This window comes from Lathyrus oleraceus, chromosome 1 (assembly GCF_024323335.1).
Source record: "Lathyrus oleraceus cultivar Zhongwan6 chromosome 1, CAAS_Psat_ZW6_1.0, whole genome shotgun sequence".
NCBI classification, from domain to species: domain Eukaryota; kingdom Viridiplantae; phylum Streptophyta; class Magnoliopsida; order Fabales; family Fabaceae; genus Lathyrus; species Lathyrus oleraceus.
The window spans coordinates 292,760,608-292,784,556 of record NC_066579.1 but is presented as its reverse complement, the minus strand read 5'-3'; the positions used below and the strand labels follow the sequence as shown (position 1 = coordinate 292,784,556).

Sequence of the window (23,949 nt, the reverse complement as noted above, 5' to 3'; positions counted from 1 at the left end):
AAAGAGGGTTTTACGTGAAAAGCAGAGAAGCGGCTGAAAAGAGGAAAAGGGCAAAGAGCAGAGCAAGAGGAAGAAGGTTGGAGAAGAGAAAAGCTTGAAGCTTAAAGATTCGCCGGATTAATTCAGGTAACGAGCAGTGATTGAGTAGAAGCTAGTGCTTGGGGTCTAGTGTAGTCTCCTTAGTGGGTCATGCTCTGATAGATGTAACATCGGGACGGGATGTTTCACCTTGTGGAATAATTCTCATGTAATGTGTTACATGTGTTGAATGATCGATTTGATCTCTATCCGCTGCGTATTTTGCAATGCTTTATGTTTTGATATAATAAAAGAGCATGACAGTTATTATGATGAATGGTGTGAAATGATTGTGTGACACCCTTAATTGCGTATTACTCTGATTGATATATTGTTATTCTAATTAAATATTTGGGGAATTTTAGAAGGGTGTTACATTAGTGGTATCAGAGCAGGTCGGTCTGTCCGGCCAGTTGTCGTGTCGTTACTGTCTAACAATTGTGTATTGTTACTAATCTAACTTTTAAGTTGTGTTGTGGTGATAAGTTGAAATGGCTGGAAGGAATGACGCTGCAATGGCTGCCGCAATGCAAGCGATGGCACAAGCTGTGCAGAACTTGCCAAATGCTGGTGGAGATGCTGGATCACGTAGCTTGGCGACTTTTCAAAGAGAGAATCCGCCGGTGTTTAAAGGGAAGCATGATCCAGATGCAGCCTTGGGATGGTTGAAAGAGATCGAGAGAATCTTCCGTGTTATGGATTGCACTCCAGCTCAGAAGGTTCGGTATGGTACTCACATGCTAGCAGTCGAAGCTGATGACTGGTGGCTAGAGACTCACGAGAGGTTGACCGTGGCAGGTGAAGTCATTACTTGGGATGTATTCCGTAGGGAATTCATGAGAAAGTATTATCCGGAGGATGTCCGTGGTAAGAAAGAAATTGAGTTCCTTGAGCTGAAGCAAGGAAACTTGTCTGTCACTGATTATGCTGCAAAATTTGTGGAGTTGTCCAAATTTTATCCTCATTACACTGATGCTGGTGCTGAATTTTCAAAGTGCATCAAGTTTGAGAACGGACTGCGCTCTGAAATTAAGAAGGTTGTTGGGTATCAGAAGATACGCATTTTTACTGAATTGGTGGATAGCTGCAGGATATTTGAAGAAGACAATAATGCTCATTACAAGATTGTCAGTGACCGCAGGGGCAAGCAACATCAAAATCGTGGCAAGCCGTATGATGCTCCAGTGGGAAAAGGGAAACAAGGAGCTGCTCCGGCTCAGAGGACTAGTAGGGGAGGTGCTCCTGCTGGTATAGTTTGCTTCAAATGTGGTCAGGCTGGTCATAAGAGTAATGTATGCACTGCTGAAGTAAAGAGGTGTTTTCGCTGTGGTAAGACTGGCCATGCAATAGCTGATTGCAAGCACAAGGAAATGATTTGTTTTAATTGTGGCGAAGAAGGGCATATTGGAAGTCAGTGTCAGAAGCCAAAGAAATCTCAAACTGGAAAGGTGTTCGCATTGACCGGAACTCAAACCTCCAGTGAGGACAGACTTATCCGAGGTACATGTTTCATAAATGGTACTCCTTTAATTACTATTATTGATACCGGTGCCACACACTGTTTTATTTCTGCTAACTGTGCTCGAAGACTGGGTTTAAAATTGTCCGCTTTGGATGGTGAATTGATTGTTGAGACCCCAGCTAAGGGATCAATAACTACTTCCTTGGTATGTTTAAATTGTCCTTTGTTGATCTTCGATAAAGATTTCTATGTTGATTTAGTATGTTTGCCGTTGAGTGGGATGGATGTAATTCTTGGTATGAACTGGTTGGAGTATAATTATGTTCATATAAATTGTCATCATAAGTCGGTGAGGTTTTCCACTCCTGAAGAGGAAGGAGTTGACTTATTACCTTTCAGAGAATTGCGAAAATTGATGAAAGAGGGAGCTCAGATGTTTTCTTTGATGGCGACGTTGTCGGTTGAGAGTAAAGCTAAGATAGAGGAACTGTTAGTGGTGAAAGAATTCCCTGAAGTTTTTCCTGATGAAATTCCTAGTGTGCCGCCAGAGAGGGAAGTTAAATTTACTATTGATCTGGTGCCTGGTACTAGGCCTGTTTCGATGGCACCGTATAGAATGTCGGCATCTGAATTGTGTGAATTAAAGAAGCAATTGGAAGACTTACTTGAGAAGAAGTTTATAAGACCAAGTGTGTCACCGTGGGGAGCTCCAGTGTTGCTAGTAAAGAAGAAAGATGGTAGTATGAGGCTTTGTATCGATTATAGACAACTGAATAAAGTAACGATCAAGAATAAGTATCCACTACCGAGAATAGATTATTTGATGGATCAATTAGTGGGTGCTTGTGTGTTCAGTAAAATTGATTTGAGATCGGGCTATCATCAGATCAAAGTGAAAGATGAAGACATCCAGAAGACAGCGTTCAGAACTCGGTATGGACATTATGAGTATTCTGTGATGCCTTTCAGTGTGACTAATGCGCCGGGAGTATTTATGGAATACATGAATCGTATCTTCCATACTTATCTGGATCATTTTGTGGTAGTATTTATTGATGATATTTTGATTTACTCTAAGTCCGAAGAAGAGCACAAGGAACATTTGAGATTAGTGTTGGATGTTTTGAAAGATAAGAAATTGTATGCGAAGCTGTCCAAGTGTGAATTTTGGTTAAGAGAAGTCAGTTTTCTCGGCCATGTGATTTCAGGAAAAGGTATTGCTGTAGATCCTTCCAAGGTAGAAGCTGTATTGCAATGGGAGACTCCTAAGTCGGTTACCGAGATTAGAAGCTTTTTGGGGTTAGCTGGATATTATAGAAGGTTTATTGAAGGATTTTCTAAGTTAGCACTTCCGTTGACTAAATTAACTTGTAAGGGTAAAGCTTTCGTGTGGGATGTTCAGTGTGAAGAGGGTTTTAATGAATTAAAAAGGAGATTGACGTCGGCGCCGGTTTTGACTTTGCCAAATCCGGAGGAACCGTTTATAATTTACTGTGATGCTTCATTGATGGGTTTAGGAGGTGTGCTCATGCAAAATAATAAAGTAATTGCTTATGCGTCGCGACAGTTAAGAATTCATGAAAAGAACTATCCTACGCATGATCTTGAACTTGCTGCTGTGGTGTTTGTGCTAAAAATCTGGAGGCATTACCTTTATGGTTCCAGATTTGAAGTTTTCAGCGATCATAAAAGTTTAAAGTATCTATTTGATCAGAAAGAGCTGAACATGAGACAACGTAGGTGGTTAGAATTGCTTAAGGATTATGATTTCGGTTTGAATTATCATCCAGGAAAAGCAAATGTTGTGGCCGATGCTTTAAGTAGAAAGACCTTGCATGTGTCAGCAATGATGATTAAGGAGTTGGAATTAATTGAGCAATTCCGTGATATGAGTTTGGTTTGCGAAGTAACACCGCAGAGTGTAATGCTAGGAATGCTAAAGATTAATAATGATTTTATGGATAGTATCCGAGAGGCACAGAAATTGGATGTGAAATTAGTAGATATCCTTAATCGTTGTGGTCAATCAGAGAAGAGTGACTTTAAGATTGATGCAAGAGGTGTGCTAAAATTAGGGGAAAGAATTTGTATTCCTGATGACGCGATTTTGAAAAGAAGCATTCTAGAAGAGGGTCATAGAAGCAGTTTGAGTATTCATCCAGGAGCTACTAAAATGTATCAGGATTTGAAGAAAATATTTTGGTGGCCCGAAATGAAAGAAGATGTGGCTCGTTTTGTGTATGCGTGCTTAACTTGTCAAAAGTCGAAGATTGAGCATCAGAAGCCTGCTGGGTTGATGCAACCGTTGGAAGTTCCAGAGTGGAAATGGGATAGCATTTCTATGGACTTTGTAACGGGGTTGCCTGCTACTTTAAGAGGGCATGATTCGATTTGGGTGATCGTTGATAGGCTCACGAAGTCGGCTCACTTCATACCTATTAACATCACTTACCCAATTGCGAAGTTGGCAGAGATTTACATCCGAGTAATTGTAAAATGGCATGGTGTTCCTCTGTGTATTGTGTCGGACAGAGATCCGAGGTTTACATCGGGATTTTGGAAAAGTCTGCAAGATTCGTTGGGCTCTAAGTTGAGGTTGAGTTCGGCATATCATCCTCAAACTGATGGCCAAACGGAGAGAACTATTCAGTCATTGGAGGATTTACTGAGAGCTTGTGTTCTTGAACAAGGAGGTTCGTGGGACACTTATCTTCCATTGATCGAGTTCACATATAATAATAGTTACCATTCTAGTGTCGGAATGGCGCCTTTTGAAGCATTGTATGGTCGTAGATGTAGAACTCCGTTGTGTTGGCACGAATCTGGTGAGGGTGTAGTACTTGGACCAGAGTTAGTTCGAGAAACTACCGAGAAAGTGAAGTTTATCCGAGAGAAGATGAAAGCTTCTCAGAGTAGGCAGAAGAGTTACCATGACAAGCGGAAGAAGGAATTAGAATTTCAAGCTGGTGACCATGTGTTTTTGAGAGTCACGCCTGTGACCGGTGTTGGGAGGGCTTTGAAGTCTAAAAAGCTCACTCCTCGCTTCATTGGTCCGTATCAAATCTTAGAACGGGTTGGAAAAGTTGCTTATCGGATGGCATTACCACCTAATCTTTCGAATTTGCATGATGTATTCCATGTGTCGCAGCTTCGGAAGTATGTCTCAGATCCGTCTCATGTGGTTAGTATGGATGATGTGCAAGTGCGGGATAATTTAACAATGGAGACAAAGCCTGTACGAGTTGAAGATCGTGACACAAAGACTCTTCGAGGAAAAGAGATTGTGTTGGTTAAAGTTGTTTGGTTGGGAGCTGCGGGCGAAAGCATGACATGGGAACTTGAGAGTCAGATGAAGGAGTCTTATCCGGAGCTATTCGCTTGAGGTATGTTTTCGAGGACGAAAACTCTTTTAGTGGGGGAGAGTTGTAACACCCCGATAAAAATAAGATAATTATTTAATTTAAGTTAATATTATATTTATTAATTTAATTAAATAATTGGAATTATTGGATTATTATTATTATTGGAATAATATTATTGGATTTTTATTATTGGAGTATATAAGTTGGAATAAGGAAAAGAGTTCCATTTTTTGGTAAAGAGGGTTTTACGTGAAAAGCAGAGAAGCGGCTGAAAAGAGGAAAAGGGCAAAGAGCAGAGCAAGAGGAAGAAGGTTGGAGAAGAGAAAAGCTTGAAGCTTAAAGATTCGCCGGATTAATTCAGGTAACGAGCAGTGATTGAGTAGAAGCTAGTGCTTGGGGTCTAGTGTAGTCTCCTTAGTGGGTCATGCTCTGATAGATGTAACATCGGGACGGGATGTTTCACCTTGTGGAATAATTCTCATGTAATGTGTTACATGTGTTGAATGATCGATTTGATCTCTATCCGCTGCGTATTTTGCAATGCTTTATGTTTTGATATAATAAAAGAGCATGACAGTTATTATGATGAATGGTGTGAAATGATTGTGTGACACCCTTAATTGCGTATTACTCTGATTGATATATTGTTATTCTAATTAAATATTTGGAGAATTTTAGAAGGGTGTTACACAAATCAACCCATAATAACTGGAGATGGAGGAAATCAAGAAGATCTTACTTCTAAGTAACTTAAACAAATCACTTTGTCATGTCATGCATAGGCCTTTTATGTCTTTTTAAAAGGGTAATCTAACAACTGATTTGGTAGGTTCCTTATCCCGTTTTATGAACTAACTTCCATGTACCTACTATTTTCGTTCAGTTTTATAGACTAAGTGTGGTTCAAATTTATCTTCTAGTTTACAAAGACTAATCTCAACTTCAAAAAAGATACTTTTCTTTGGATATGTTGCTGGTGTTATTTTAATTTTTTGAGTTACTCTTATAATTTAATATGTGGTTTAAAAGCAAGCTAATGATATAGATTTGTTATATTTAAATAAATAAGTTATTCTATTGCAATTCCAACTTTAATATAAGGATATTTTATATAGAAAAATATTTATTATTAAGAAATCATGAAAATAAGAAATACAAATGAGTTTGAATATGATTATTTAAATTAATGGATTATATGAATACATATTGGATTAGTCGAGTTGTATATTTGAAATTATATTTTAATCAGAAAAATGCTCTATTAATCACTACTTTTAATGATTTTGAACCACCTTAAAGCTTAGTTATAAAATGTTCTAAGTTATGAAGTTTTCCACATTGTTATTATCACAAAATTTATCACTAATTCATCACTAATTTTAAATATTATTTTATCAATATTTTTAATTCATTAAAGTGCCATTAATTGTTAATTCATTTTTTCTTCGCAGGTAAACTTGGCTTTAGATGTACGGTAAGCTTGATTTGATATATAAAAAATCGTTAATTAAAACTATTAATTATTAAACATTAATTTTTAAAAATGTTATTTAAAATTATTAATTATTAACTTATTATCTAAAAAATATTTTTAAAAAATTAGAATTTAATTTTGATTTTTTTTAAATAATCCAAAAAATATTTTATTTTAAATTAATAAAAAATTGATATGGAAAATACGATGGACCAGCTTAGTACAGTAGTGTTCAGCTCACTTAAAATAGACCACCTATTAATTTCTTTTATCCATCCAACATTTTTTAACAAAATTTAAAAAGGAAGACCAAAACTATTTAAAATAAAATAGAGAAGTTAATTTTGTGAATGAATTATAATAGAGGGAAAAATGTAATATAACCTAAAACAAAAAATACATAATAAATAGCATTGTGCACTTCACTAAAAAATGTATTAATTGTACTAAAAAATGTATAAAAAAAAAAGAAATTATGAAATATTTTATAAAATTGTCTTTTATTAATGGTATTGAAAAGATAAATTTATATAATTGAAATGAGAGAGAATAATAAATATTTAAGGATATAATATAAAAAATAAAATTAATGATTCATTGTTATTATAAAACGACTTATATTATGTTACAAAATATTTTTCTAAAACGACCAACACTTTATCATATCAAAACTTTTTAAAAATAAAATAGGACAAAATTGACCATAATACGGACCTTAATTATAATTTAGTCCATATTATTTTAAATTAATATTATTTAAAATATTAGTATTTTATAAAATGTAACATTTTAAATATTATTAAATTATTATTATTTTAAAATGTTAGTAAATTAAAAAAAAATACACACATTTTAAGTAAATTTTTTAGATTATTGTGTAATCTATATTTATAATAAGACATGCAATTCTTATGTTTGAGATATATTTTTTAATAATTAAATAAAATTTCTGATTATTATGTAATATATTATATTTGATAGTTATATATACCACCCTATTTTAGTCTAGTGGCATATCATATCATTCTAAATCCATATTGAAAATTTGATTTTAAATCATAAAATATTTAAAATTATTATTATTATTATTATTATTATTATTATTATTATTAAATAATATTCTGGGGTCATTATTCCGGTATATAGCATTATATATTTGCTTAAATGTTTGTATTTTTTTGCAATGTAATGTTTGAATAACATAAGATTTGTTTACAAATTCAATGTATTTAGTGCTGTTATTATATTGTATGTTATAAATACATTAAGTAAATATTTTATAATTCATTTATTTTATAATCAATTAGGTAAAAACTCAAATTTGACAATCTTAAATCCAACAACTAATTTTTAATTAAAAAGTTCAGACCACTAATATATTATAGTAAAAATGGTTGCATAAATAGTTGAATTTGAGACTCTACTTGCTTTATTTCAACTAGTTTGTAGTAAAAAAATGTTACATAAAAAATTAGTCAATACAAATCAAATTAATATATTAAATAAGTTAATAAAAATTATAAAATATATATTAAGATATTATTATTATTATTATTAGACATAAAGATTTTACAACAAAAAAATTATTATAGGAAAATTTGATTAAGAGAAATAAACGGACAACGTTTCATTTGTGAAACAATCTAAAATTTAGAAAGAACACAAACAACTTCTACCTTTATAAAATATAAATAATAGATAACAGCGAAAAACTATTTCTTTTAAAATGACTAAAACATGATACTAAATGTATCATAACTCACTACTTGAAATGAATAACTCATGATATTCTTATGAGTCATTCTTTAAAAAAAATTACAAAGATGAAAAGAATGCTTTTTTCAGCTTAATAACTTCTTTACTACTTATCATTATAAATGACAAATATCATAGATTCAATTCATCATGACATGTGGATGATATCAACTACTAAATGAAGGTAGCAAAGTTCATTTTCATTTTTCATGATTCACACCTAATAGATTTCAAAATATTTCTCATAGAATGAAATGTTCAACTAACATCAAGTTGACGAAATTTGTGACTAGGAGTATTAAAAAAAAACACTTAATCGAACCGAAATTAAAATAAAAGATTAATGACTATCCACTGTCAAAGTTTTATACGATTAATTCATCACCATCACTCATTTGTATTACTTTATAAATTTTTAAAATAAAAGTCAAATTTGTTCCAATATCCAACGTCTATGATTAACGGACTGCGTAGTGTAAAATCCTTTTACACTATCGATGTATTTCAATTAAACTCTAAAAATAATTCAACAATTATAAAACCGAACAATAAACTAAATAATAAATAAACTGGAATCGAAAAATACTAAAAGCAATTTTAAATATTTTATTAAAAAATTTGAGGAAAAAAGTATTATGGTTCAATTTTTTAATTAATGATTCGAATGGAGAAAAATCATCTTTTTAACAGTTTAGTACAAATTAGAATTTTGATTAAGTTTCGTTCAGAGTAAATTCATATAATTTGGTTGATTGGGTTAACCTTTTCCTATGGTTCGACTCATTTTTTGAATAAATTCATATAATTCGGTTGATTTGGTTAACCTTTTCCTACGATTCGATTCATCACTATACCATGAACTTGTGAGACTAGTTCAGCAACTTATAATCTTGACTAGACATGCTAATCTACATAAGATTGTAGTTTAGTAGTAAAAGCAATAGTAATGCTGATATAAATTGTACATGAACTTGTAATAGCAAAGTGATAGACTTAATAAGAAATAGACAGATTAATTTGAGTATTAATTTGTGATACATGTCACATAAAAAATAAATAACACAATTTGAGAAAATAAGAGCAAGATAGACACATTTAGCAACAAAATCTATCAACCAAGTCAAAGTTCATATTTCACTTAAAAATCTTAATGCCAAATAATTTCATGAAAGTCCTCCATTTCGGTTGTTGCGGCATTTAAGAGTTATTCAAAGATATAGTGCTTGTCGACAGCAACAGAAACATCCCAAGTACAACTCATGCCTTTAGGAAACACAACCAAATCACCAGCACCAAATTCAACCGACTCATTTGCTCCATTTGGTGTTACCTTAACTTTTCCTTCTAAGAGATAGCATGTCTCTTTTGAATCATAAGTCCATGGGAATTTGCTTGGAGGACAGCCCCATCTGTTACATCAAAATAGAGAAACAATTTTAGGAAGAAATTGAAGTTATGAATCATTTGGAAGCAGATAATCAAGAAAGAAGAGCAAAATATAAAGAGTGAATTTTCAACCTTAATTCAACATTGACACAAGAGAATAGAGTAATTCAAGAGTTTTGAATCTTAACTCAAGAAATTGAGATAAAGGTGTCTTTTGGTGAGCATTTGTCAAAAATGATTTTAAATAAACTAGATTTTGTAAAGTTGAGTATGAAGTAAAGCAATTTATATTTAAATGTTAGTATTCTAAAAGCAAGTTTGATATAAAACTTGGAGAAACTTTTCAACCTTACACAATGCTGATTCAGAATAACCAAACATCTCCATGAGAAAACTCAAGTTTTACACTCCTTATTGTGTATCCAAACATGTAAAGCTTGTGTTTGGTTATGTCCAAACACTGCAGAATCACACTTGGGTTGGTCAATCTTTAACCCTTTTAAAATGTATTTGAGATTTGTCCAAAAAATGTATAAGGTGTATCGAAACAAAAGCTAACATTTTCTATGGGACACTTGTCTTAATTGTTCGACACCGTGTCGAATGAGTGTCATACACAGTGCTATCAAATATTTTCCATGGAAGCGTTATGGTAGTTATACATGACGGTTTTTGGGTTCACCGCAGTAGTAAAGATCGGTTAATAATGCAGGATTTTTTTCGCTATAACGGTACCGCTTAGCGGCCGGTATGACGGGATTTTGGCTCTCCGCCATGGATCGTCATCCATCACCAACAACACCGGTCATACGGGAGTTAGGTACCACGACACGCCTAATCCTAGAGGTGTCAAACCAAAGAATAAATTCTATATTTTGGAAATACTTGTTTGAGTTTTCCAACATGTATCGTACTAATGTCAGACACCGTAATGCGTCTATTCCTAGAGGTATCCTTGCTTCATAGATAGATTCTAACCACAAACTCAATTTTACAAATGTCAGACACCGCAACACTTGTTAGATTTCTAGCTTTATGGTAACATGAAATCAATAATCAAATTGATTGAAAGTAAAACATAAATCACTTTAAATTCAACTCACTTTTCACTAAAAATGAACTCATTCAAAACCAATTTTCATCTCTACATAACCAAAGAAGCGCTTAATTACAATAACAGATAACATTCTCAGACATCGTTCCTACAAGTTTAGCAACAAAACAGAATGAAATCAAAATCACAAAACTGAACAATAAATAATAAAAATAGTCCATTGCTAAGCTTTGAAGATCACATTTCAGAGGATTAACCAAAAACACAACGCAGAAAGTAAAGGGTATAATGATCTAGGTTATACCAAGCTCATTTTTTTTATGAAATCATAATAAAAATATTTTAAAACAAATACAAAATTAATGCAAAATGTTGGAATAGAAAGAGAATAGAGAGATTACTTGGACCATTGCCTAACACCGAGTTGAGTGAGTTTTTCCTCAGATGGGTTTGTTTCAATCTTGACGCCCAATTTCTCGGTAACCTTGCTCATATTCTCTCTTTCTTCGATGCGAAACCAGGAGTGTTAATAAGGTAAGATATCGTTCACAAGAAAACGTAGTATATGAGAGGAAGGGTTTGGTTTGTTGGTAAAAAAATGAAAAGCACAATTATCTTTTAAAAATAACTTATAAGGATGAAATTGTCTTTTTAATTATATTTTGTGTCTTCAAACTTACATTAATGATATTCAACAATTATATATTTGACTAGATAAGTCACGAATTATTTTTTAAAATAATCAATATTTTTAATTTATATTTTAAAATAATCAATATTTTAAATAAGTTATTAAATTAATTATTTTCAAATAAAAAAATTAACTGACAAGAAAAATAGTTATTGCAAGTGGCGCATGCTTTCAAAATTTGTATACAGACGTCATTCCGTATCACGTGCATGCATCCTTTAGGAGCATGTGCCATAGGAAGTTGTTACTATTTTATTTAGGGTTTATATAAATATTGCATCTCCTCACATAATTTTTCACATATCTTCTAAATTTCTCCTTTAATATTTCTTCAAAATGTTTTCATATATGTGTTCTTATATTCACAAGAGAAATACCAATTTGATTTATTCGGTAGTAAAGCCTCTGATGAAGATCCGACTCTGGAACACATAGACGTTTGAGCATCTCAATAGGAGCTTGATCTGTTGGTTAGATGGAGACATTGTAGAGGGCGAAAAAATCAGAAGAGTTTAAAGACTAGTTACGATGTACAACGACAACGGAGAAATTCATTTTTGGGAGTCAGTTAAAATTGATAGAGATGTTTGCATTATAATGCACAGTTGTGAGGAAATTATCCGGATGGTTGTAATCGCATAATTATGTTGTTTAGTCCTTGTATTTGTTTGCCTTGTTGTTTAGTTGTTGTTTAAATTGGTGTAACCAAATGTTATGATATTTATGAAATGAACGTTATTTTCAATATAAAATAAAATGGTTACATATAAAATTATGTTGTTGTGATTGGTCCAATATTGGAACAGTTTGTAGATTGTGTTTGGGTTGACGACTTGAACTACATAATCTCACCAATTTGTTCATCGTATCCCTTTCTGTTAGAATACGTGTGCTGTTAGGGCGACCATTTTTATTTCTTTGCATGTTTCCATTGTGTCAAACTATCTCCCCTTGATATGCAGGTCAATAATCCTCCTTTGGTACCACCGGAAATCTATTGTTGTAAATATTGCATATGTTTATGACTTTGTAAATGACAAATAGTAAGTTGGAAGTGTCATGCCGATACTTTGAACATACCGATATGACATGGGAGAAAGGCATACAAAAGGCTTGGAACTTTTTGCGGTCGCACCAACCTCGATCTAGTTTAACTCGATAATATCCCCCTGGCATTCCTTTATTATGATCCATTGCCTAATCTCCATTGAACCAACCTTTATTAAGGTCAAACACTGTGACCACATGTGTGTTAGCTTTGGCAGCTTCCTCCTTAATGAATTTCATTGAAGTATCACTGAACAATTGCCCCGATTATAACACTAAACTCCATTTTGAACGTCGGATCTCAAATAGTGACCCTAACCTAAAATATCTTGCTCTCACCAAAGCGCTAATCGGTAGGTTTCATATGCATTTAAAGACAAAGTTAATTGATTCCATTAGACTTGTTGTCACGTGACCCCATCGTTAACCATTTTAGTATGCACTGGTCTACTTCTCCAATAGAATATTATCGATCCACCTTACTACATCTGCATTTGTCAATCTGATGTCTTCACGACAGTGTTTGAAGGAAGGTTGTGTTAACGCATACCATGTGTTCACAACCTTCTTCCTTAAAATCTTGTCTTTGATCTCCCGCATGAAATTTTGAGTGATGTGTCTAATGCAGTAGGCATGCGTTAAAGGAGGATCATGCCAGTCGTTATCAAGATTTTTATAGTAACTCTTAATTGATGGATGTCTGTCTGAAATTAAGCATAAGTTAGGCTAAGGAGCAACGCGTAATGGGAGATTTTTTAGGAAAAAACTCCATCCACCAGTAGTCTCCTCTTCAACCAAAGCGAAGGCGATTGGAAAAATATTGTTGTTGTCATCTTGTGCCACTGTCATGAGTAGCGTTTCTTTATATTTCTCGTACAACAATATTCCATCAATTTGTATAATAGTTTTATAGAAAGAAAAATCTTTGATGCATGGTTCACACGCCTAGAAGAGTCAGTGGAATATGTCATTTCCACTAACACAAGTCCTGTATGGGGTATATGTCGACAGGGTCTCCAGAATGGTAACACTCCCCAGAGCATAGTGCTTAAGTTCCACAAAGTATTATGGAAGTTCTTTATACGAATCCTCTTAATTTCTTAATAATTGTTCAATCGCCTTACTCTTAGCTATCCATGCTTTCATGTACGATGGAGTATAATTGTGTCGTGTAACGATATGTGAGATTATTATACTCACCTCCAACGACAGATTATCACTAATGACAAACAAGATTTCATCACATATTAACTGAGAGCTGATTTGCGATGATCCTGCATCGGATTGGTGATTATGCAAGTGTAAGTTGAACCCATAGAACCTTTCTCACAAGAATCACTCCTCTTCCGGTAAGATGTTATCACTCGGAACATGCAGAGCACATTACGACACAAGATCTTATACCTCATCACATTAGTTCAATCGAATCTATAATCAAATGATATTTTCATGTGATACTTTTTAGTAGCTCTGACACAGTTTCCTTTTGTACGAAATCTATCTCCCATTTTTAGTGATCCTTTTGTTTGCATATACGGGTTGTAAAATATATTAGAGATGGTTCATCTGCACCCAAGTTCAAGTTTATCGTGTTTGAGGCGGACAATACTGTTGGTGTAAGCCCTAGAGGCCAATACATTTTGGTACTTGTATCGAATAATAAAAGGCATTCTCTTTATTATGGTTGATTAATAAAGTCCCTGGAATAGATAGTCCGTTTAATGTATTAAGTGTGACTTAATCATGAGAACACATTAAACATAAGGACACTATTCCTAAAGTATCCGTAGTCGAGCTTTAGTGTGAAGTGGGATAACATTAAAGCATTAAGACTATTATGTTTGTAGACTGATGATCACATCTCATGGATCATGGATAAAGAGTTATCAAGTCTTAAACATAGGTATGAATATTAGGAGTAATATTTATACCGGGTTGACCCGCTATGAGAATACTATATAGAAAGTTATGCAAGGTGTCATAAGTTATTCTCATGGTGATAATAGTGTATTCCACTCTTCGACCTGAAACCACTATGGATCCTAGATGTAGAGTCGAGTGCTTTATTGCTGATCCAACGTTGTCCGTAACTGGATAACCATAAAGACAGTTGATGGGTACTCCACAAAGCATGCTGAGGGACATGAGTGACCTAGATGGAATTTGCCCATCCTGCATAACAGGATAAATGTCTATGGGCCCAATATTGAACTGGACAAGGATGACACGGTATATGCCTTGTGTTCAATATAGACATAAGGGCAAAAGGGTAATTATACACATAATTATTATCACAGAAGGAATTGTCAGATCACATGACATTTTCGTGTCTTGGGTAGCAGTGATGTGTTGCTAGATACCGCTCACTGTTTATTATATTAAATGTGTGATTTAATATAATTGCCAACGTCGCGAAAACCTACAGGGTCACACACAAAGGACGGATTGATGAGAGATAGAGTAACTAAGGAATATCGTAAGGTACGGTGCCCTTAAGTGAATTATAGAACATCGTAAGGTACGGTGTACTTGAGTAGAATACGAAATATGGTAAGGTACCATGGGCTTAAGTGATTTTGGGCATATTATAAGATATGGGCCAAAATACACTTAAGTGGGCTTTTAGCTTGAAGCCCACACAAGTGGTTCTATAAATAGAACCCTTGTGCAGAAGCAAAAATTTGCGGTTGCATTCTTTTCGTTTTCACTCTCTCTCTCTCTCACTCAAAGCCTTCATTCGTACCAGCTAGCACTGAGATTGAAGGAACCCGTTCGTGTGGACTGAGTAGAGACGTTGTCATCGTTCAACGTTCGTGATCGCTCCGTGGATCTGCATCAAAGGTTTTGATTGTCACAAGAGATCTGCACCAAAGTGTCATACCCCAATTTTGTCCGGGCATATTTAAATTTTTGTAAAATCGATTTCATTTTTAATTTGCATCATATGCACGACATAACATGCATTTTATAATTAATAATACCTAAAATATCAGTCAGGATAAATTTGTTGAAAATACAGAGAAATCGGTTGAATCTTTTCTCAAGAACGTGCAAGAATCAGCGGGTAAAAAGTTTCAAAATTAAAATTACAGAAACCAGTAGTATTAATCTACAGTTCACGTAGTTTAACCTGGTGTGCTCGTGGTATTTTTCAGCGGCTGTTTCGGTTGCGTTTTGACCCGCCTGAGCCTTTTAACCGGTGCAAATTTATTTCAGAATTTGAAGAAACGCTGTATTTTTTCAATAAGTATATTTTGTGCTGATTATTTTAATGCGTCCGATTTAATTTTTTCGAGTAAATTTATATCCAATTTCTATTTTTAATCATGTCATTTTATTTCTTTTATTCAAAATATCAAATTAAATAATTAGAATTTTTATTTGTGATAATCATATTTTTAGTTAAAATTAAATAACAATAATGATTTTCAAAATAATAATATTAGAATAAAATAGCATTGGATTCTCCTTTTTTAAGTTGACAGCTCACTCAACCCCTTTCTTCTCTCAACACGTTTTCTATCAATTCACATACATAGACTCTCTTTCCCTGCTACCTAGAGCCACACACAAAATCACTCTCCATCATCTCTCTCACTCCCTCACGCTACCTCAGACTCTAAAAGGACTCTCACCCACAATACTCTCTCTGACCACGAGTATACAAAAGACCCACTCACATGTTATAGGGGAGGCTAGAAGCTTTAAAAAAAAACAATTGAAAAACTCAGTAAATAAAAAGTAGGAGGAAGTCCTTCTTCTTCCTGGAGATCACGCCTCTACGTCACTTCCCTCACCACCAACCAAATCCCTCACCATCTTCGAAACCACCACAACGACGACACATTCTTCTTCCTCTTCCACACAAAACCACACTTCGTAACCTCCATCAAATCCGCCTCCATTTCCACTCCCATCATTGCCAACACCTCCACGTAACCGTTCTCCGTCCGCAACCCATCTTCATCATTCACCTCCACCGTAAAAACCCACGCGCCGGCGGATTCAAACAACCACACAACACACATCGCCGGCAAAAATCCTTCTCCAACCGCCGTGATCTAAAGCTGACGAACACCACCGTCGCCACGCCCTTCTTCCGCTTCACCCTCACAAACCCTCTTTCTCCGAATCTCCTTCGCCAACAAGGAAAATCCGACCGCCGTACCACCACACACGTGACTCGCATCTCCGATCTACTTTTCCATTTCGATTTCAACTTCACCCTTTTCCACCATCACAGTTTCACCATTACATACCCTTGAAACCACCTTCAATCTATTCAATCTATATTGCTACTAGTTCGCTCACCTTCATTTGCATATACCAGTTGTGGACCGGTCATAAGCTTCAACTCGCATCACTGCTCATGAGAAGGAGAAATATCTATTACTGTTATGTGAACTCTAGTGCAGGTTAAAAAAGCGGAGCGTAAGCGAGGATTTGGCCTTTTAGATGTTCGTAAAAAGCGGAAACCACAATAGCACATAACTTAATTCTCTACATCAAGGAGGCGGTGCGTGTTGGATTCAATTGAAGTTTCGGCGTGCCCAATATCGCAACAGCATTGACATCATTGGACAGCGTTGGTAACACTTTGAAAGATTAATTTTTGTGATTGAGTTTTTTTAATTGTTAGATTAGGTGTGATTTAGTGATGAACTGTGTTGGTGTCTTGTGAACCTTGTGAGCGTTCACGTAACAGGTTGCTGTTTTCTTAAAACTTCGAAAGGTGAATTTTCCTTAACTGTGTTGGTATCTTCTAACTTCGAAAGTTGCTATTTTCTAAAAACTTTTCTGCGTTACCATGTCGAATTGATGGTGCGGAGCTGCTATTTTGCTTTTATTTTCGCTGCCGGTATAGCCGAGTTCAATAGGTGGATTTCACTCTGTTGATTTTTCTTTCAGCATATTTATGTAATGTCAAAGTTTTTTATGTCATTTTCATTCTGTGAGTTCTATTTTTTGATGAATGGTTTGCTGCTACATTACTCTGTTAAATCTTGAAATTGGTTTATTTAGTTTTTTTTTTTTTCTTTCTTTTTTTTTTGGTGATATTGTAGTAACCTTTGGTGAGCTGCTATTTTTTCCATTGCATTTTGAAAACTGAGTTTGGTTTCGACATTATTTATAAGCCAGCATACCGCAAATTGTTTCTCTCTTCAGATACTTAGTGTAAAGTTGATGCATCCCTCCTGAGTTCCGGGCCAATTTATTTTGATATATCTCCTTATTTTATTTTGGTTAGCATACATTTAAGTGGTTGAATTTACTTAATTTAAACATGAGTTCTTTTACAAAAAAATAATTTATTATCATAATTTGTCTAATGATCAACTTAATTAATTAATATATTTTTAATATAATTTGGATAATTTATCCACCCTCTTTTTCTTAGAGATCTGTACGAAGTATTATTTGTGTTTGATTTTTCATGTGTATAAATTGATTGGTTTCACATGAGTGGCATGTTACAAATCACAATAAATCATTTCACAATTCCATCGATTACTTATGCCATTTCCACTCTAATCAAATTATTTAATCAATTAAATTTTATTTAGTTAGTTAATTTGGATTAATTAATTTTAATCAATCTGATTATTTGATCTAATTAAATAATTTTGGTAATTAATTTTAATTATCTTAATTAATCGATTTAATCGAATTTTAATAAATTAATAATTAAATATTGATTGATTTCTTCCACTATCATTTCATAATACACACTCGATTTCATTCAATTTCATCATCAATCCAAAACCACCATTAAATCACAATTCTCGATTCAACATCGAGCCGATTTTCAAATACCTTTGCAAGTCGATCGCTTTCAAGCATCGCCATCAACCTCACATAGCTTACTCTTGGGCTTTCTTACAATGAGACCTATTCGATTTTAATCGAGTAGATGTTTGATTCACTAAATAAAATCCATTTCATTCATAAACACAAAATTAAAACCTCGATCCAATATCGAGTATTTTCATTCAAATCAAATTAACGTATCCAATCACAATCCAATACCATTACATTTGGAAATGAAAAGGGGGATGGTTTTGAGTTTTCAACTCCTCTCCTCGATTATTTGAATACGAGTTCTCTTACTCGGTTAGTCAAATAGTCGTCATTTCCATCCACCTAAGCATAAACAAATCAAACTATTTCATAATAACAAAACGAAAAGGGAGATGACTTCGAGTCTTCAATTTTTCTCCTCGATTTATTTGAATACAAGTTCTCTTACTTGGTCAGTCAAATAATTGTCGTTTCTCTAAAAACTTCTAAATCAAGATTAAATCAAATTATTTTCACAATAAGCTAAATGAAAAGGGGGTTGACTTTGAGTTTTCAATTTCACTCCTCAATTGTTTGAATACGAGTTCTCTTACTCGGTCAGTCGAACAATTGTCATTTTTACAAACATACAACTTAATCAAATCATTTCCATAACAAACTGTACGAAAAGGGAGATGGTCTTGAGTTTTCAATTCCTCTTCTCAAATGCTTGGATATGAGTTGTCTTACTCAGTCATTCGAGCACTTGTCGTTTATTCTAAAAATACATCGACCATACATAAACATATTTTTATAATCACTTAGATGAAAAAGAAAGTGGTCTAGAGTTTTCTATTCCTTTTCCCGATTATTAGGATACGAGTTGTCTTACTCGATTATCCGAGTATTCGTCATCCATTTAAAACACCTTAATTATTATCAAATCATTTCTATAATTAAGGATGAAAAAGAAAGTGGTCTAGAGTTTTCTATTCCCTTTCCCGACTGTTAGGATACGAGTTGTCTTACTCGACTATCCGAGTAATCGTCATCCAACCAAAAACATCTCAACCAATCAAAACATCCAACACATTAATTCAACTTGTCACCCCCGTGTGACCAAAACTCTTTTCAAAAAGAACACAATTTAATCCTTTCTAATGCGCATAACAAACCAATGCTTAAGCCTCCCCCGAGAGTAGACAAGCCAGTGTTTAGCCTTTAGGATGCGATATAAATAGTTGTCCATTAAAAAACACCAACCAACCGTAGTTCCCCGAACTACGAATGCTCTGATTTCCTTATTGCACTATAAGGATACGTAGGCAGGAGATTACTGTATCTTCGCGAGCACACTAATAAAAAACCTCCCATTTCTCTCTTCCGAGGTTCTCATCCATTTCTATTTTCAATATTTTATAACCCAAAGATAACAAACAAACATAAATTAACACCCGAAACACAAATTAGAACTAAAAGGTTCCCGTTGAGTACAACGGACGTAAGGGGTGCTAATACCTTCCCCTTACGTAATCCACTCCCGAACCCGAATATGGTTGCGACGACCATTATTCTATTTCCTAAAGGTTTTATCGATATTTTCCTATCCCTTCATTGGGATAAATAAAGTTCGGTGGCGACTCTGTTCGAACATAATTTTTCCGCGACCATCGTGAGGAATCGTATTTTTCGAGATGCGACATAAAGGTTTCAGTCGTCACAAGAGGTAAATATTCTATCACTGATCATGACCATTCGTAAGGATCTCTAAAGGAGAAAATTTTAATTTCCGCTGCGTTTTGGACCGCAATTCTCCTTCAGTGGTATCAGAGTCACTTACGAAACCATGACTCGGATAGCTGTTTATTTTCTGTATTAATATGATTAAAAGACATAATGAATCAATTAATTAAACGAGTAATTAAATTTGGCATCATGAGTGTACGAGTTGGATGATTGATGTTGACTATGCTTCGGAATCCGACATTAGTATGGTGAAGCAGCGATACATCGATCGTCCATAGGTTACGTGTAACACCCCGATAAAATATGATAATTATTTAATTTAAGTTAATAGTATATTTATTAATTTAATTAAATAATTGGAATATTATTGGATTATTATTATTGGAATATAAAGTTGGAATCAGAAAAGAGTCCCATTTGGTAAAAAGGTTTTTCACGTGAAAACAGAGAAGCGACTCAAAAGTGAGAAAATGGCAAAGAGGAAGAGCAAGAGAACAGGGGTTGAAGAAGGGAAAAGCTTGAAGTAAAGGATTTGCCGGATTAACTCAAGTAAGGGGAGTTTATCGTCGTTTAATGGGTATTATGGGTTAACATGTAATGGGTAGTAATAAGCCATTGAATTGACCCTAATTGGGATGAGGAATGCTGTAAATGGTGATGAATAAGTTATGTTAAAACTGTAATTGAATCTATATGTGGGTGAGTCGTAAATTTCTGGACGTGTAGCTTTTTACGGAATTGAAATCGGAGGTCCGGAAGTCCTCCGACGGCGAGAAATGCGGGAAATCTGCATTCTGTTTTCGTGTTAGCGCAGGAACAGCTTTCTGTTCTGCGTTAACCGGTTAACCCAGGGTGTTAACCGGTTAACACTGTTATGATTTAGAAAAATTAATTTCTGTTCTGTGTTAACCGGTTAACCCAGGGTGTTAACCGGTTAACACTGTTAAAAATTGCCAGAAAGCGTGTTCTGTGTTGCGTTAACCGGTTAACCCAGGGCATTAACCGGTTAACACTGTTTGGAAAGTGGAAAATTGATATTCAAATATTGTGTACATATTTGACGTTTGGCCTATATTGGTGTATGATATAGTAGGGATCATTTCCCGTTGTTTTGAGCAGTATAGGTATTAGTAGAGCGTGCTAATACTGTGATTTATTATTTGGCATGACATGATATGATTCTGTGATAAATATGCTGATAATGTATGATGGTATGCATAATGTTGTGAATATATCTATTATGTATGCAATTGTGGATGGACTGTTTATGGCTTAGAGTGTGAGCATATGTCCATTGTGGATTGTTGTTGATGGTTGCATGCTAGGTGATTTAGCGTGCATAGTATCGCCTTTATGGTGGTAGCTAATTCTCATGGTGAGGAATTAGTGAGTGAGTTATTGTGGATTGTTGTTGATGTTTGCATGCTAGGTGAATTAGCGTGCATAACATAGCCCTTGGGGTGGTAGCTAATTCCCATGGTGAGGAATTAGTGTGTGAGTCACTAGGTCTCAAATGAGTGGGACTAGTGAGCTTGGTAGCCGTATCTGGATTTGATCGGTGAGGTTGAACTATGTGTTCACGAATAGTCGGTACCGCATGCATGGAGTCTCATTGCATAATGTATGTATGGCGTATAATATGAATGGATGTATTCCAATATTATACGTGTGTTTTGTGTTGGGTTGAGTATGATTATGATTTTGAGTTGATGTTGCCGTTACTGAATGTGTGATCTGATTTGGGTGATGAAATGTGTTAAATTACTTAGCATTACATGATATTTTATAATGCTTATTATATCGATTGAGGAACTCACCCTTACAACTATGTTTCAGGTAACGAGCAGTGATTGAGTAGAAGCTAGTGATTGGAGTCTAGTGTAGTTCCTTAGTGGGTCATGCTCTGGTATATGTAACATCGGGACGGGATGTTTACTTTGTTTTCATTTGTGGTTGTTGAACAGTTTTACATGTAATGTGATTACATGGTTTGCATGACTGATTAGATTTCTATCCGCTGCGGATTGTGCAATGCCTTGTTTTGATTAATAAATGAGCATGACCAGTTATTTTGATGAATGGTGTGAAGTGTCAAGTGTGACACCCTTAAATTGCATATCTACTCTGATTTATATTTTGTTGAATTAATTAATTATTGGGGTATTTTAGAAGGGTGTTACATTAGTGGTATCAGAGCATAGTCGGTCGAGTCGAGTCGTAATTATTCTGTTTCTCTGTATGTGATAGGTGTTGTGTACTCCTATCAGTACTTATTGTTTTAGCTTGTTGGGTTCTTAGAATAGAGATGGCTGGAAGAGGTAGAGACGATGCTGCGATTGCTGAGGCTCTGGGTATGCTAGCTGGAGTACTTGGAGGGAATCCGAATGTTGTGGGATTGGGAGCTGCTCGTCAACTGAGTGAGTTCCAGAAGAACAATCCTCCAATGTTCAAGGGAGCATACGATCCAGATGGTGCTCAGAAGTGGTTGAAGGAGATCGAGAGGATCTTCCGAGTGACTGAGTGTGTCGATAACCAGAAGGTCAGGTTCGGTACGCATATGCTGTCAGAGGAAGCAGATGATTGGTGGGTTGCTGCCCGCACTGAGTTGGAAGCTGCTGGGAGTGCTGAGATCACTTGGGCGGTGTTCAGAGAGAGATTCTTGAGGAAGTACTTTCCAGAGGATGTCAGAGGAAAGAAAGAGATAGAGTTCTTAGAATTGAAGCAGGGCAACCGGTCTGTTACTGAGTATGCTGCTAAGTTCACAGAGCTGTCGAAGTATTACACTCCCTATGATGAGGCTACTGGGGAATTTTCGAAATGTGTGAAGTTTGAGAACGGGTTACGTCCCGAGATCAAGCAGGCTATTGGGTATCAGCGGATTAGAGTGTTTTCTGACTTGGTTGACTGTTGCAGGAATTTTGAACAGGATACCAAGGCCAGAGCGGAGAGCTATCAGCAGAGGGTTGATAGGAAAGGCAAGAATCAGAATGATCGTGGGAAACCGTATGCAGCTGGCAAAGGTTTCCAGAGACAGAGTGGGATGAGGAGACCTAGTGGGGGAGACTCCAGTGCCCCTGCTAAGTGTTACAGATGTGGTCAGGCTGGACATCGTATCCATGAGTGTACCAGTGCTGAGAAGAAGTGTTTCAAGTGTGGAAAAGGTGGTCACTTGGCTGCAGAGTGCCGGTTGAAGACTATGACTTGTTTCAACTGTGGAGAGTTGGGTCATATTAGCCCACAGTGTCCTAAGCCGAAGAAAGAGAACCAGTCGGGAGGCAAGGTCTTTGCTTTATCGGGTTCTGCGACTTCTGCAGATGATCGTTTGATCCGAGGTACGTGTTATATTAATGGCTTTCCTCTTGTAGCTATTATTGACACAGGTGCGACTCATTCCTTTATATCTTTGGATTGTGCTGTGAAACTTAAATTAGAGATATCTGAGATGCATGGGAGTATGGTGATTGATACTCCTGCGAAGGGTTCAGTGACTACTACTTCAGTTTGTTTAAATTGCCCTTTGAGTATTTTTGGTAGAGACTTTGGGATGGACCTCGTGTGTCTTCCACTAGTGCAGATTGATGTTATCCTGGGTATGAACTGGTTGGTGTTTAACCGAGTTTATATCAACTGTTTTGATAAGACTGTGATCTTTCCTGAGATTAAGGAAGGAAAGAGTTTGTTTCTATCAGCAAGGCAGGTGAATGAGGCGGTAGCAGATGGGGCAGAGTTGTTTATGCTGTTAGCGACTTTGGAGGCTAAAGATAAACTGGTGATTTGCGATCTAGCCGTGGTGTGTGATTTTCCTGATGTGTTTCCTGAAGAAGTGAATGAATTACCGCCAGAGCGTGAAGTTGAGTTCTCGATTGATTTGGTACCTGGTACTAGGCCGATATCGATGGCTCCGTACCGTATGTCTGCTGTTGAGTTAACTGAATTGAAGAGTCAGCTGGAAGATCTGTTGGATAAGAAATTTATTCGTCCGAGTGTGTCACCGTGGGGCGCACCAGTGTTATTGGTTAAGAAGAAAGAAGGTACTATGAGGTTGAGTGTGGACTACAGGCAACTGAATAAAGTGACGATCAAGAATCGGTATCCTTTGCCGAGGATTGATGATTT

The 23,949-nt window shown here is 35.4% G+C and overlaps 1 protein-coding gene across 1 annotated transcript; it reads right to left on the bottom strand.

Moving 5' to 3' along the window:
• Positions 1 to 9,124: 9,124 nt before the first annotated feature.
• LOC127131117 (uncharacterized) lies at positions 9,125 to 11,170 on the bottom strand. Its single transcript, XM_051060052.1, has 2 exons — positions 10,973 to 11,170; positions 9,125 to 9,540 (listed from the first exon to the last, which is right to left on the bottom strand). The coding sequence occupies exons 1-2, from the start codon at positions 11,062 to 11,064 to the stop codon at positions 9,336 to 9,338; spliced, it is 297 nt and encodes a 98-aa protein (XP_050916009.1). The 5' UTR covers positions 11,065 to 11,170; the 3' UTR covers positions 9,125 to 9,335.
• Positions 11,171 to 23,949: the final 12,779 nt, after the last annotated feature.

Excerpts from the sequence above, each read along its gene's own strand:
- LOC127131117 (XM_051060052.1), bottom strand. The coding sequence starts at position 11,064 with ATGAGCAAGGTTACCGAGAAATTGGGCGTCAAGATTGAAACAAACCCA. Across the intron at positions 9,541-10,972 it reads GGTGTTAGGCAATGGTCCAA|ATGGGGCTGTCCTCCAAGCA; the intron begins GTAATCTCTCTA and ends TTGATGTAACAG.